We start from the raw sequence: 14,315 nt of genomic DNA, 5'->3' as shown, positions 1-14,315 counted from the left end.
CTTTAGACTGAGTGCTACTGTGATGTAATTGTTACTTCAAAATGTCTTTTTCAAAATACTCAGCCAGTCCTTCCCATTTTCATTAATGGTTCTTTATTTAAAGCTAATTGTCATCCCACATTGATTTTTCATGAAATCATGACGAAGCAGTTTCTGTCTTTTGATCAGTTACATCAATTCAAGGGCACAATCATATAAATTATATTATACATTATAAGATATTGAGCAATTAAAATGTTTAGATCATTCCGATGTTTATATATATATAATCTCTCATGGTTTGTGGTTTGATATGATTCATATTCAGCGAGTTGTACGTTTCCTATCCCCGAACCTTGGCAAGAGGATAGAAAACATACGAGTTGAATATAAATCAAATTAAACAACAAAAGCATGGGAGATTCCTTTTATCATTTTATTTAACCCCCTCCCCCACCGGCCCAGTTGTTTTATTTACATTACTGTATTGTTGGGAATTTTGCTTCCCGACATTTTGTAAACAAACTACGTAAAATTGACGTTTGCGACGTCACAATCGGTGTAGGAATACATATAGTGTAATATAATTAGAATAAATGTAATGGGCGATATCCACTGGATAAAGGCATACACGATAAATATATAATATGAAATTTATCAATCAACGTAAAATACCATCACAAGAATAATCTTTGAACTCAACACAACAGCAATAAAATGATACGACCCTGACCATGCGAAGTACAAGTCATTACACCATGTGATTAAAAGTCATCATTGTTCTTATAAAATTACCTTGCTTGTGACTTTTATTTCCTTTCATAAGTAGCAGTTTACTGTCAAAACAATGGTGTATAAACTAGAAGACAAATGACCTGCTACTGACCTCTTTGAAAGACATGTTACTTTCTCTTGGATGTACCACTGCAATTGCTAATTAATACATCAAAAATCAGCTGTATTCAAACATTCAAGACATTCTCTTTTGTGACAAACTTGACCGTCACAGTGCGAGTCCATTGAGTTTCACGAGGTTAACTACATCTGTGAATGACCAGCAGGTTGGCCACTTTCTGGTCTGTTTATAGTGTGTGACCAAAACCATAAACAGAGCCATCTTGCAGTCAGAATGGACGAAAACGTGTACCTTTCATTGATGTCCTGAACTTTTGGACGTAATAACCTATAGTTAGCACAAGCTCAGTGGACAGTAAAGGACATTGGTCTGGTGGCCTGCCATTCAACCAGTCAGTACGGACTACCCGCAAAGCTTCTATATTATCCATATCAACGATTACATCAACTGTGCAAAATAGGAGTTGGTGGTAATCCAGCAATTGCATAATAGTGTGATTATCTTTGCTTTGAACTACAAAGACTTTGTAATGATTCAATGATGACAGATTATACACTGTCCCTCCTGTAGTGCTAATATGCCAAAATGATGTGATGAATAGCTGTTACGCCTCATTTATACTCTATTAAACTGTCTCAAGTCAATTTTTAAACCACTTCATTTTACAATATTAATCATCAGATCATCTCGTAGAAAATGATTTTCATGCTATAGATTCCTACAAAACCTGTTTTAAAAGCTGAAAATAAATTGTACTTTCTATTATTGACAGAAAAATGCTCCTTCACTCGGGTTTCCGAATGATTAAATCACTCCACTGAATAAATTAAAATCCCGCCTTTTAAAGCAATATTTTTAGCCAATAAATCTTTACTAGCCAGTGGTAGTAGCTTTACAATACAATATTTGTTATCAATTTCTGCTTCAGTCGGAAAATATGAAAGTGTTTTCTAAGCTCTTAAAATTTCACTATTACATAGGCAATTCTTTTTTCAGAGTGTCAAGTCCTTTGAGGTGAATATTAAAATGGCCATAAAACTCGACCGTTGGATCAGGTTTGAATCGTCCTTTTTCAAAGAACCAATTTTTATGATGTTTTGAGAAATGAAATGATGCGACTTGGGCGGCATATGTGTGTATACTTCAGGTCACAGTTCGACCATCAAAGTGCCTCATCAATATACAGCAGCTTTCCGCAGTAATTACGATGCACTTAGCCTACTGATGCGTGGTGGAAAATTTATATTGCTATGGTAATCTATGCCTTTAGGGATGAAATAAATATTTTGTTTGGCGACATTGGCAAGCCAATCTATCTACATCAATTTTACATTTCAACTTGCATATTGCTTCTTTCCTCCCATAGGTAATGGGAATAATAATGTTTGTTATTCAACAATTCACTTTATTTATTCATTGATCAAGAAAATTGACACGGAGTAGTTTGTTTCCCATTGTTAACAGATGTCAAAAATGCAGGCTTTTAAAAAATTGTTTTTTGAAGTTTGCATTTTCCTTGCCAAGAGTTCATATAAACTCCAAAAGATTAAGGATTCTTCATAAAGAATATGTTTACCCCACCAATCTGTCTTAATTTTTTTTTAAAAATGAACCAATCATAAGAATTGTAAAGCTAACTATGCGTTACATTCCCATCAAAAGAAAAACCATGCTGATACTAACTATTCAGTCTGTTTTTATTTACAAGAAATCCAATTTTTTTCTGTAAAAAATTTCCTGACACATCAGTTATTAACAGAAACATCTAGCCCTGCATTTGTACATATATATATATATCACATCTTTCATATATCACAGTTACTGCTGGACGGAAAGTCTATTGGTAGTAGATCGATAAAAAGCTATGATATACCACCATTTTGATACATGATAATCTGTACATGACACAGCATATAGATGTATTCAGTGTACATATACATACCAATATACAGACAATAATTATCTACCCTAGTCCCACAGGTTCACAAGATATTGCTGATTTGTTTGGGACTCTGTAACACGAGATGACTAAGCATCATCACATGCTTGTTAAACTAGTGCTCACTATAACAAGGACACTGCAGAGTGGGAGAACACTGTCTTGCAATAAATGCAAAGCACTCACCATAATAAAACACATGCAACAAATTGGTTATTGGGGAGAAAAATCAGTGTTCTTTTTTAAATGATTACAATCATACAGAGATCCATTACATTATCAAGCTAAAATCTTTTTTTAAATTTCCTGTTGTGTGTAGAAAAAAATGTAGAAAGAGTCCTGTGATAATGCTCTTGTAGAGTTTGAACTAAGCACGTAGTAGTTTCAACGAGATTCATTACTTTGACAACATAACACATCATAAGTTGAAATGCTATAACACTTCAATAAACAAAACCCATCTCTTGGATATAAAATCAAATATGTAAATCCCTAAAGAGCCACAAAATGCTAGCACAGCAATCAATCTATACAAGCTCTTGTTTCCTGAGGGTGTGGTTCTATTCTGAATTAACAACAGTTCATCAATATCTGCTGATTGAAAATGAGGAGACTAGAATAGATTAAATGAGTTTTCATTGATTTTTTTCTTAATTTCATCATCAAAATTGCTAGTTTTGAATTCTCTTTTATTTTTCCTATTTAAAAACAAAAACAATTTACAGAAATATTGTACTCCAGCAAATAAATCTCAACCAAATAAAAATAAATACTCATATGTCAACAAATTAAAACACAAACATGAAACAAAAAAAGTAAGTAATATAATTAAAATTGGCTAAATTGGCAATGTATAAAAATGTAATAAAATCCATATCAACACAAGTAACAATTGTATAACTCTGCAACAAAGATTAGTATAAACTTAAAGAACAATGAACAGGAAGTGACATCACTACTGCTGCTGACCTCTGGTCTCTTTGTCCACTGGTTGAGATGATGGAGCCTTGTCTTTGGCTGACAACTGGCAACAGGACTGCCTGCCTTTTCCTTGAAGCATGGACTGGGTTGCCTTTGAGAACACAGAGTCCAGGCTGCAACTACTGCTGTTGAGGTTTTTACCATTTTTGTCTGTGATGATGCATTTACTGGCTAATTGTTTTTCCATAGCTAAGTTACTTTTTCGTATAGATTCTGTATTTTGATTGGTTGCTCCAGATGACCTATTGGTACAGACACTTTTGCTCGAGTAAGTTTGTAAGGAAGCCCGAGAACTGCTATTTGGGAGAATCTGACTCTGAATTCCCAAGGGTGTGGCATTAATGTCATCCTCATCTTCTTGGCTCTCATCTTCTTGTTGGTACAAATAGGTATCTTCATCCTCATCCTCTTCATCATCATCATCATCGTCATCAAAATCATCATCTTGTTTTTCAAAATCCTCTTCATCCTCGGAGCCCATGGCCCCTGTCCCATCAGCTTCAGCCATCTGAGCATCTTCATCTTCTTCTGTATTCCCTTCTTCAGTAGCCATTTTCTTTTTCTCTGCTTCAGTTACCTGTTTACCAAGTTTCTCCTGATCAGTTTTCTCTGATCCCGCACAAGCATCAGGACTTTTCTTCTTCTCACCACTAAGACAAAATACAGATTTCTTGCTTGGATTGAACTTTCTTCTCCTCCATTTATGCTCTGGGCAGAAACTGCAAAAGCAAAAATACCACTGAAATGCAAGCATTATTCAACCATCATCTTATCTAATTACAAAATCAAAAGAAGCGAATGAAACTTTCTGCAAAGTGAATAAACAATTTTTCATAAAAATGCAAATCTGTGCCTATGAAAATTAGTGGAATTAATTTGTATTGGCATACAAAATATGCCATATAAATCTTGATACTTTCCTTTTAAGGACAGTGGATACTCAAAAATTAATACAGTATGCTTATCTGTGAAATTTTTGTACAGGTTTTATTATTACTAAAACATATAATTTATCTGTGGTAGATTTTTCATTTGAATTCTTTCTTATCCTTACATTTAGACCAAGGCCGAATCTTTATTTCTAATGAAATTCAAAAATCTCCAAAACCTTCTCCTCCACTAATTTTCCATTAAACAGGTATATTTTGGACATGTTTTAACAATTGATTCAAATTGTGAGAACAGTAAACACCATTTGATAAAGATCTTTTTTCTCTGGATTTTTTGTGTGAATTCATTGACTTCAATGTAGAACATGGAATTAGTGGTTCTTGACTGAGAAGTACGTGTCTGTTGTAATAACATTCATTCTGCTGTGGGTTTTTCCTGTGAGTAAGTAACCCTCTTTCTTTGAAGAAAACAAGACAAATGGGGAATCTAACTTCACCTTCATTTCTTAAATCTGCACAGGAAATAAAGGCATGGATGATGGGGAATTGTAGAAAAAATGGCAGTGTGCATGGATGAACGGGCCAGTTAATAAGACTTCAACATGCAAGCTTGTCAAGTTTCCAGGTTTAATTAAGGCTTTCCGTGAGCAGACTTCTTGCATTTTACCATCACAGAGAAATAAAGCTCACCAGACATGCCAAAATGTGATAGGCTTGCCTGGGAGTGGATTTGTTCTGTGGCTGATCACCACCAATCCATCATACTAGTACATTTACCATAGCATGACTGACTATAGGAGTAAGCCACCCTCTTAATACAAATAATTCATCCTTGAAATATATCTCGTGTCCTTTATCATAGTTCTCTGTAGTAATATTTTATACCTCTAATAAACATTGGTGACTTGGGTTTCTATTGAAAAGCAAGACAGAAATAGGTCCATGATGTTCTTGTATTTAATGTGGTAGTCTGATCAAGTACCGGTTTGTGTTCTAAAAGGAAAAGATGAAACAAAGGAAATTGAGTCGAGTTGCTAGGTAACAGATTAATATGAAGAAGAATATTAAGTTGCTACATCAGCCTCTGTTTGATTTCTTCCTTTCAGACCTGCCTATGGGAGATCTCCTATCACTTAATTTTCTGTCTTTTCATAGAAGGCTAGCTGGGAGCTTATCACTTTTTGGTTAAAAATAATTCATCAAAAATTGATTAATTGATGGACGTAAAATCTTTTTATCTTTGGGCTGAAGCATTAAGAGGATCAATTCTGAAACCTGCCAGAATCCCTGATACAATATCAGGCAATTGTCACACAAAAGATTGCAGACCTTTACATCCCAAAGCATTTCTGTGTTATGCATCTTTGCAAACACATGATTTACTCTTATGTTGATTAAACGAGGTCTTCTGGTATCATATTCCACCCTCACACACACACTGCTGAGCTGGAAATCACCACCCGGAACACTACGTAACACAATCGCCAATAACAAACTATGCATGCATTAAAAAGCTTTTAAGTTAAAGTGTTACATTTGTATTTTGTTTGGGCATCAATTCTGTCATCTTAACGTTAAAAGCTTATGTTTTACAATGATTGAAGGGATTATTGGTGACATTTTAGTTTCCTTCAAGGGAATATCTGTGGCTGTCCTCTCATGGGGATAATTTTATGGAAGCCAATCTGATATATGATATGCCATTTCTACTTTCGAAATGAATACGAACAAAGGATTTTTCAAGTAACAATAATCAAAAAGCAAAGTTTTTATTTGAAGTTTACAAAGTCAGATTGAAGCTTTATCTATCAGGCAATATTTAACATTTATTGACTTACATTGAGGGCAAACATGTTTTGTTAGACCCCGAGACCACATGTTGCCCAAGGCCATGGGCAGCATTTTGGTATGAGACGCTAACAAAACACATGTTGTCAAATACACCGTAAACAGGCCTTCTGTAAGTATTGCATAGCAATACCTGTCCCCTACAGGCCCCAAGTCAAGTCGGCCCCAAGTCTATTCAATTGCATAATATTCTGAGTGAATAATCTTACATCAGCAGTTTACGCATACAATAAAAATAAATAGAATCTATTTATTAATTTTTATTTTTTTTGGCCTTAAACGAGTTCCTATGTCACTGTAAACCTTGTCATTTAAGAGAATTTCAGAATCAATGTCTTCTATCAAATTGCAATAAGTATTAAAATATCAATAACCAATTTTGTTTCTGTATTAGGTTATCAGAACAAAAGATTTTCAAACTGTTGCTTTACCAAAAAATTTACCATAACGATCATTAAATGAAGTTTACACTCAGTATTCTTTTGAATAAATAAAGATCACTTTTAAAAAAGATTGTGTGCATACTGTCATCTCATCTAGACTTACACACCAATTACTTTGTTGTTTGTCAGCCATTTTAAATTAACTTGATAATGAAAATCATTGTAAACTGTTAGTTAGGACAGATAAAAACAAACAATTGAAATCTGCGGGGAAAACATAAAACAAAATCGGTGCAATTAATTTTATAGTTACTGTTAAAAACTATAATACTCATATATGGATATTGTATTAAAGTACACATGTACTTTGAATCAACAGAATAACAATATCGAATCTCTCAATGACAGCTCTTGATGGCAGTGACGTCATGGTAAAACATTGGTGGTATGGAGAACCTTTATTGTATTGGCCCATAGCACAGGTGCTATACCTACAGCTGGTTGCCTGGGATGTACAATTTCAAACACTCTTAGGAGAAATCAAAAAGCACTACTGAGTTACTTAGTTCTTCTGTCTAGTGTATCAGTACCTGCACAGATTACAAGTTGTGAATAGCTGAGGTAGTGTTAGGCATGTTTACCTCTTGCATGTTCCACCTAGCCAGGTGTCAATGGACTTGAAATAATACTGCTCACTGTGAAAACTCTTGGCTTGGAACCTATAATGGTCAAAAACCTGCACTTTGCCTTTGTTCCAACGAGCACCAATAGTTTTACACCCATCCCCTGCCCAAATCTCAACATGGGTCATGTGATGTTTTTGCTGTCGTGCTGAAAGAAGACAAAACCATTCAGTATGTGTCCAGTGGCATGCATTTTACAAAACAATTATCAAAACAGCATCATTTTAAATGTTCCAGTATCCATTTAAATATACAAAGAGATTGGTTACAAGTTCTAGCAACTTAGAAAACCTCTCCAGTATCCATTGCCTTACATCCTATTCATTTAGAAAATGGGTACAAGTATCTTACTTTAAAATGTTTCTAAATGTAAACAACTATCACGGTAAATTTCTACAGGACTAAATTTAAGACTACCCTTGATATTTTAATCTTAGTTATTGATCCCAACTCTCGTTTAAAATGTTGAAATTTAATAAAATCTGTGGACTGACATCGGATAACAAATGACATACAATCAAAAACCAAATTGATTTTATGTCCACTGGTTTCTGGGATCCTCGGGCAAAGTTTCCATGTCCGAGCCTCATAAAAAATTTACTTTGGCTCTAGATATCAGTTATAAGATAGCCTCCCTCATGAGCTATTCTTTGAGTGCACTTCTATTTTATTTCATGGAAATCTACACTGCCCTGATACTGGGTAAACAATGTCACTGAATAATTAATACAGGTTCTTCATTTTACTCAAAATGAGGAGTTAAGTTTAGCTCTATCAAATGCTTTACATATCCAACATGCTTTATAAAGTCAAACCTTCTGACAATTAACCCTGTTAATCAATCATGCTTTCTTTACTTAGTTTTACAACCAAATCCCTCACCTAAATTAACTTGCCAATTTACTTTCATTGCTATGCCTATATAGTAATTCAAAACTGTACCAAGTTCTCCATTAAAAAAAACAACCCACATACGTAAATATAAAAGCACAATTTATTTGCCAGCCCAACAGTATGATCTTTGTCAAGTTCCAGCAGAACCCATGGCTAGATCAGGCCAATTACCTCAGCTTTAGTCAAGTATGACAGGCATTTTGGTATGCATTTTTTAAATCGTCTATTTAGGCAGTCCTTGAATTGATTTTAAATGTGATGTTAAATCTCAGTGATGGTTACACATGGGTTAGGACATTTGCCCGAAATGTGGATCAGAGTCCAAACTAATCTGGCTTAGCTCTCAGGGTTAACCCCCATCAAAGACTTCTTTGTGAGCAGACATATTGGGAAACTGTTTAAATAGATTTAGCCTGGTAAAGATAGGAATTTAATTAATGCAGGAGGACCTGAGAGACCGTCAAGTACAGAGGCCCAATAATTAAGAGACAACTGTGTAGGACGATTTCAATGGATGTCTGAACCTGAAACTGTATGTGATGGTTTCAATGAACTTGATCTGAGAAAATGAATTTCCAGGTGACACAAGAACAATTCTAGAGAGAGAGATCCCTCTAACTGGACAGGAATTTTTTTTTTTAAATTGTCTCCGATTTTATTCATGAGCTAAAATATGAAATTTCGGTATTGTTGCTTGTACCAGAGTAAATGCATCACATTTATGCTATCTCACACATCATAAGTTTATTTCAAAATCTGAAAAACTGAGAGGAAGGAACACGTGTACAAACTTCTGTATTTTGCTGGGTTTTTTTTTACCTTTTCTATGTGGGAACTAATTTTCATACACTTTAACAGATAAATAAACTAGACAAAACAAACTCTGGATATGATAAAGTACCCCTAATCCATAAAGTGTTTTATACAAATTAAGACTGGGCTTGGTGCTTACATTTGGGATTAGGGTATATCCCGGAGATGAAGACTAGGTCCCCTGCCTTCATATCTTGCTCTCGCTCTATCGTGATTGGCAGTGTGTCATACATGTACGCCTGGTTCCACGGTCCGATACGGAATCCAAATTCCTTCCTCAAATCCAACATGACCTGTCGAACCAGACCGCAACAGTCCAGAAAACGCTTGGAATAATATTCCTCATCTGAAAATGTTTGTCTATGTGAAGGCGTAATCTTTAATTGAATAGCCAAGCATTAGCCTGCAGTAACAGTTGTGCTGCTTTTTATTTTCCCTCCTAATCTTTGCATCAGCAAGACTCAGATATATTAGTCCAAATACGTCTATACATACATTTTCTAATATAAAAATCAAATTGCACAAATTAGTGACAAGGTATGTATTGCAGTGATTTAACTTTCAATACCATCTGGAGTCCAGTAGCGTTTTGCATATGGTGTCCCGAAGTATTTCTTTGCTTGGGCAACAAATTTGGCCCTCAATTTTTGCATTTGTTGCGGATTTCGCTGTTTTTTCTTTCTTTTTCTTTTCATTTTCTTTTGGTTTCTGATTTCCTTCTGAAAAAAATCAAAGAATCATGTTTGCATCAACTATAGCAGTAGATGAGTATATGTATAAATTTTAAAAAAATCTAAGATTCGTGTTTAAAAATTACTCAAGGAAATGGAATCTTTACAAGATGATTTCATGTACTAGTGCAGACAAACTGCACTACAAAAAGTGGATTGTTATAGACGAATCCAAGTGAAACATTCCACACACTGCAAACAGTTCATAATTCAAGTATACCTGTGTTTGTTACCAAGATTTCTTACAGCTCTATCTAGTCAATCAGTAACATACCATTTAAACAACTTCATTACAATATTGAAAAGAAAGAGGTCTAATTGCACAAATTATGTAAGCCACTAGGGGAGTTGGGTTTTTTCCTTCTTTTTCTTCTCTGGCTATAATCTTGTTGTTAAGAGCAAAGGAAAATATTTTCCTTAAGCAGAAGCAAACACATTATCAACGACAATCTCTATAGAAGAATTCTTCCAGTTCAAATCTCTTGAATACAAAGAACTCTGTTAGCTCCATTCAGTGCAATCATTTGAAATTTTTAGAGTAAAATATAAACACCACTCAGAGTTATTTGGAAACAAAAAAAACCTTGTTTTTCTTTCTTTTAGCATAAGCCTTTTTGTTACTGCTCATTCCCATATTATACATCTAGAAAAGAAACATGAGAAAGGTGGCATAACTTTTATTTATAAAATTCTAGCCAAAGTTCCAGAAGAATGAAGATCTATGTATTAAACTGACTATGTTGCATAATAATTTCTCGCTTGTCCACACCAAATACATCATAAATCATATACCAGAAGTATTGGTAATCGGTTTTCCCAAAAACCAGCCCAATCTTGCCTTCTATAAGACAGATTTGTTTGTTTCTTATCAAACCAAGAGAATGTCATTTCAGAGTAATCAAACATTGTTTACTTTCATATTAAACCTTTACGAAGGGCATGACCTTTATGCTGTCAGCTAGGATCACCTTTCTCTCCTCAAGCCTTGAATCCCCCAATAAAATTGATTACCAAAATCAAATATTGATCAAACAATCCAGATTAGTGGAACCTTGCCACAATCCCAGTCACTGTGCTTGAGCAACCAGCAAGGAACAATGACCATATTTGTCCGGAGCAAACATAGCTCTTGTCAAGTGTCTTTTTCCCCCATTTTATATATAATACTACAGGCGGAAGTTTATGAACTTAAGAGTGAACACTTTTTCTTACTTCTCTTAACCACAGTTAAATAAAGTGTCTTAAACTGTTTACAAGTCAGGAAGATATAATTTCAGGATGAAAACACTCCAGCAATCCTTCAAATCTCTTTTCATTTCTTTTTTCCAAAAAGATAAACCTCAACAGACCCTCTTTAACTTTCACTTAAAAAATAACACACACTTTTACCCATTGAAGAGGTTCAATACAACATATGTCAATACAACAATACACTCAAGTGTCCATTCCTCTTATTCAAATTAAATGCATATTTCAAAATTTGATACAAAAAACAAAGCCAAACAATACAGACAATGAGTATGCGGAACTTAAATGTATCTGTGCGATCTAGCGGCCACCATCAGTGTTTATTGTAGGATGTCTCCCCCAATGCCTTGGAAGCCCCCTACACAAGCAAACAGCTAACAATGGTAAGGTACCTAACCACCCCATAATTCTTTGTTCCTGTCCACATTAAGTGCTAAGGGTATTGATAAAACTACACTAAATCATGATTAACCTCTCTAAAGCATGGCTGTCATCAAACCATACTGCTAACAACAGACCCCCCTCCATAAAGATAACCGGAGGATGATAAGCTGATAAAGTACTACAATTTTTCCTAGTAACCTACCCCTAATAAGTAGTTAATGAGGAATCCCAAACTCAAATTACTCCGCTCCCAAAACTGTGATCTTTCAAGTACTGACTGCAGAAGCTAAGATCCTATCATATTGCTTTCTTCTTTTTCTAGCAATGTCAATATATTTTCTTTCCCAGTTTTCATTCCACACAGCTGTTGACTAATAGGGTAAATGATTTCATACTGCACTTGTCATTATATTTTACATGATGCGTATTTCAAATACATTGACTCAAGTTTGCAATTCTTTACCAGTTTAATACAGAAAATATGTCATTAATCTAAATAAATATGCCATAGAAACCAACAGCAGAAAGAACATTGTCCAGCAAGGACAGAGCTTTGGCCAAAAGTTTAGCAGTATCAATGACCTGGCAGAACCGATGGAGACACAAGCTAAATACTATATTAAACCACAACTGACCATATAAACATTCAGGCCAGTCCATCAAGTTAATGATTACTGGAGAACAAAGGGAGGTAATTAGAGGTGTTAGTAACTATCATTACACACCATTCTAAGCCAGGTCAGTGAACAGGGGTGACAGTTATAGGTGGTTTATGGTCCCTGTAATGAGAGGACCAAACCAGCCATAACATAGTTGATATCAGTTCACAGAAATATGATCAGCTAACAACAGTTATCTGCCCTTTATTTCCCCAGCTCAAGATTTCAAATTATTGAGAAATGAAATATTACAACGACAAAATTAAATATAATCAATGTTTCAAAATCTGATGCTGTGCTACATACAGAGTTTACTATATGACTCTTATGATGCCAAATAAAACAACAGTAAAACATTTTTTCTCTCTCCGAAACTAATTCAACATGCATGGCAATTATCACAAGCAACCCTGAGCTCATTAAAATTTCAGATATTATTACATTTTCCTGTTTATTTGGAATAAAATCAGAAGATACATATCTTTGCAATGTTAACCTTGGTGGAACAGATGGTCGATAAGACAAGAAACGTTCTCCAGGTTCAAAATATGATATTCTTCTACATAATGAAAGTCATTTTCTAGCAGTCACCTGGAACAGTTACACTGAAACCAGATGTCTCAAAACAATAGGACAGTGACACAAAAGACTCGATCAGCCAATACCCAGACCTGATAAGAAGTAAAGGATACAAACAGAAATTTACAAAAATAAACAGACACCCTCCGGCTGAGTCCTTAACACTAGATACATATCGAGTGACTATGATTTGTCCTTTTAAAGCATTTCACTTCTAATTCTTCTGGTAATTTGATATCAGTGAAAATAGACAAAACTAATCCAAATGGTTATGACTTTTACACTACCCCAAAGTAACCATATCACAATATCCTCCTTCCGGTTTATCATTACTTCTGCTCCAGCAAAACATTCAAATTTCTTTATTGTTCATCTCTACAGAATCAACTGCGATTGAAATTGACACATCAACCCTAAAATGAGGTTCACTGGCACTGCAGATGTGAAATTCACCCATTTCACACTGCTATAGAGAACTAGAAACTATATTACACAAATGTAACGTAACCTCTTAGCTTAACCAAAGCTATTTCTTGGAAAGACCGACTGCCACTCCCATTGGTAACTCTTACTTTACAGTAGGTTTGACAAAATTCTTTTGGTCTCTAGATGACCTTACCTCAGCCTGATGACTTTAATTTATCTTACTTCAAATTGAAGACCTATTCCAGGATAGTTCAGAAAGAATTCCCTAAACTTCCTGACCTTACCCCAGCTTGGTGACCTTTATTTCAGTATTTTACATAAACCTGTTGATATTACTTCAGATCGAAACTTTTTTCCCATGGTAGTCTAGACAAAATCCCTTCATTATCCAGGTGGCCTTACTCTAGCCTAGTGACCTTACACTGGTGTGGAGACCTTATTTCTGCAGAGTGACCTTATTCCAGCCTGAAAACCTTACTCTAAATTCAAAATCATATTCCAGCATAGTCTAAAGAGAAACTGCTCCATCTCCTGATGACCTTATTACAGTCTGGTGATTCGTAACCTTACTCCAGATTGAAGAACTAATTCCCAGGTATATGAATAACTTCTGCCTCCTCAAGGCTGTACTCCAGCTTGGTGACATAATTCTGGCCTAGAGATCGAACTTTAATCCAGGGAAGTCCAGACACCGGATTCCCCCAACCTTCCGATGACCTTAAAAACCAGCTTGGTGACTTTACTCTAGATTGAAGACTTACTCTAGGATAGTCTAGACAGAATTTCTTCAATATCTTGATGGTATTCCTCCAGTATTCAAGCCTAGTAACCTTAAACCATGACAACCTTAACAGAATTTCCTCAACCTCCTCCTGACCTTCTTGCAGTCTCATCAGCATTCCTGAACAGCCTCTACCAATGTTAACCAAACTTGCCAACAAAAAAAAAGTTTTTGTATATTTATGCAGATACCGTTAATCTTGCAAAGACATAGAAGACTCATTACACATAAATTATATGCA

At 35.0% G+C, this 14,315-nt stretch overlaps 1 protein-coding gene across 1 annotated transcript in view; it reads right to left on the bottom strand.

Moving 5' to 3' along the window:
* LOC125663645 (uncharacterized) overlaps positions 1–14,315 on the bottom strand; it is a 53,605-nt gene that overhangs the window by 22,331 nt on the left and 16,959 nt on the right. Inside the window, 6 exon segments of the mRNA XM_056142557.1 lie at positions 1,127–1,436; positions 1,710–1,725; positions 3,731–4,474; positions 7,518–7,707; positions 9,406–9,612; positions 9,835–9,985. Coding sequence (XP_055998532.1) covers positions 1,127–1,436; positions 1,710–1,725; positions 3,731–4,474; positions 7,518–7,707; positions 9,406–9,612; positions 9,835–9,985 — 1,618 coding nt within the window.

This window comes from Ostrea edulis, chromosome 1 (genome assembly GCF_947568905.1).
Source record: "Ostrea edulis chromosome 1, xbOstEdul1.1, whole genome shotgun sequence".
Taxonomy (NCBI): Eukaryota; Metazoa; Mollusca; class Bivalvia; order Ostreida; family Ostreidae; genus Ostrea; species Ostrea edulis.
Note: the sequence above shows the minus strand (reverse complement) of the source record. Positions and strands in the feature narration are given on the sequence as shown.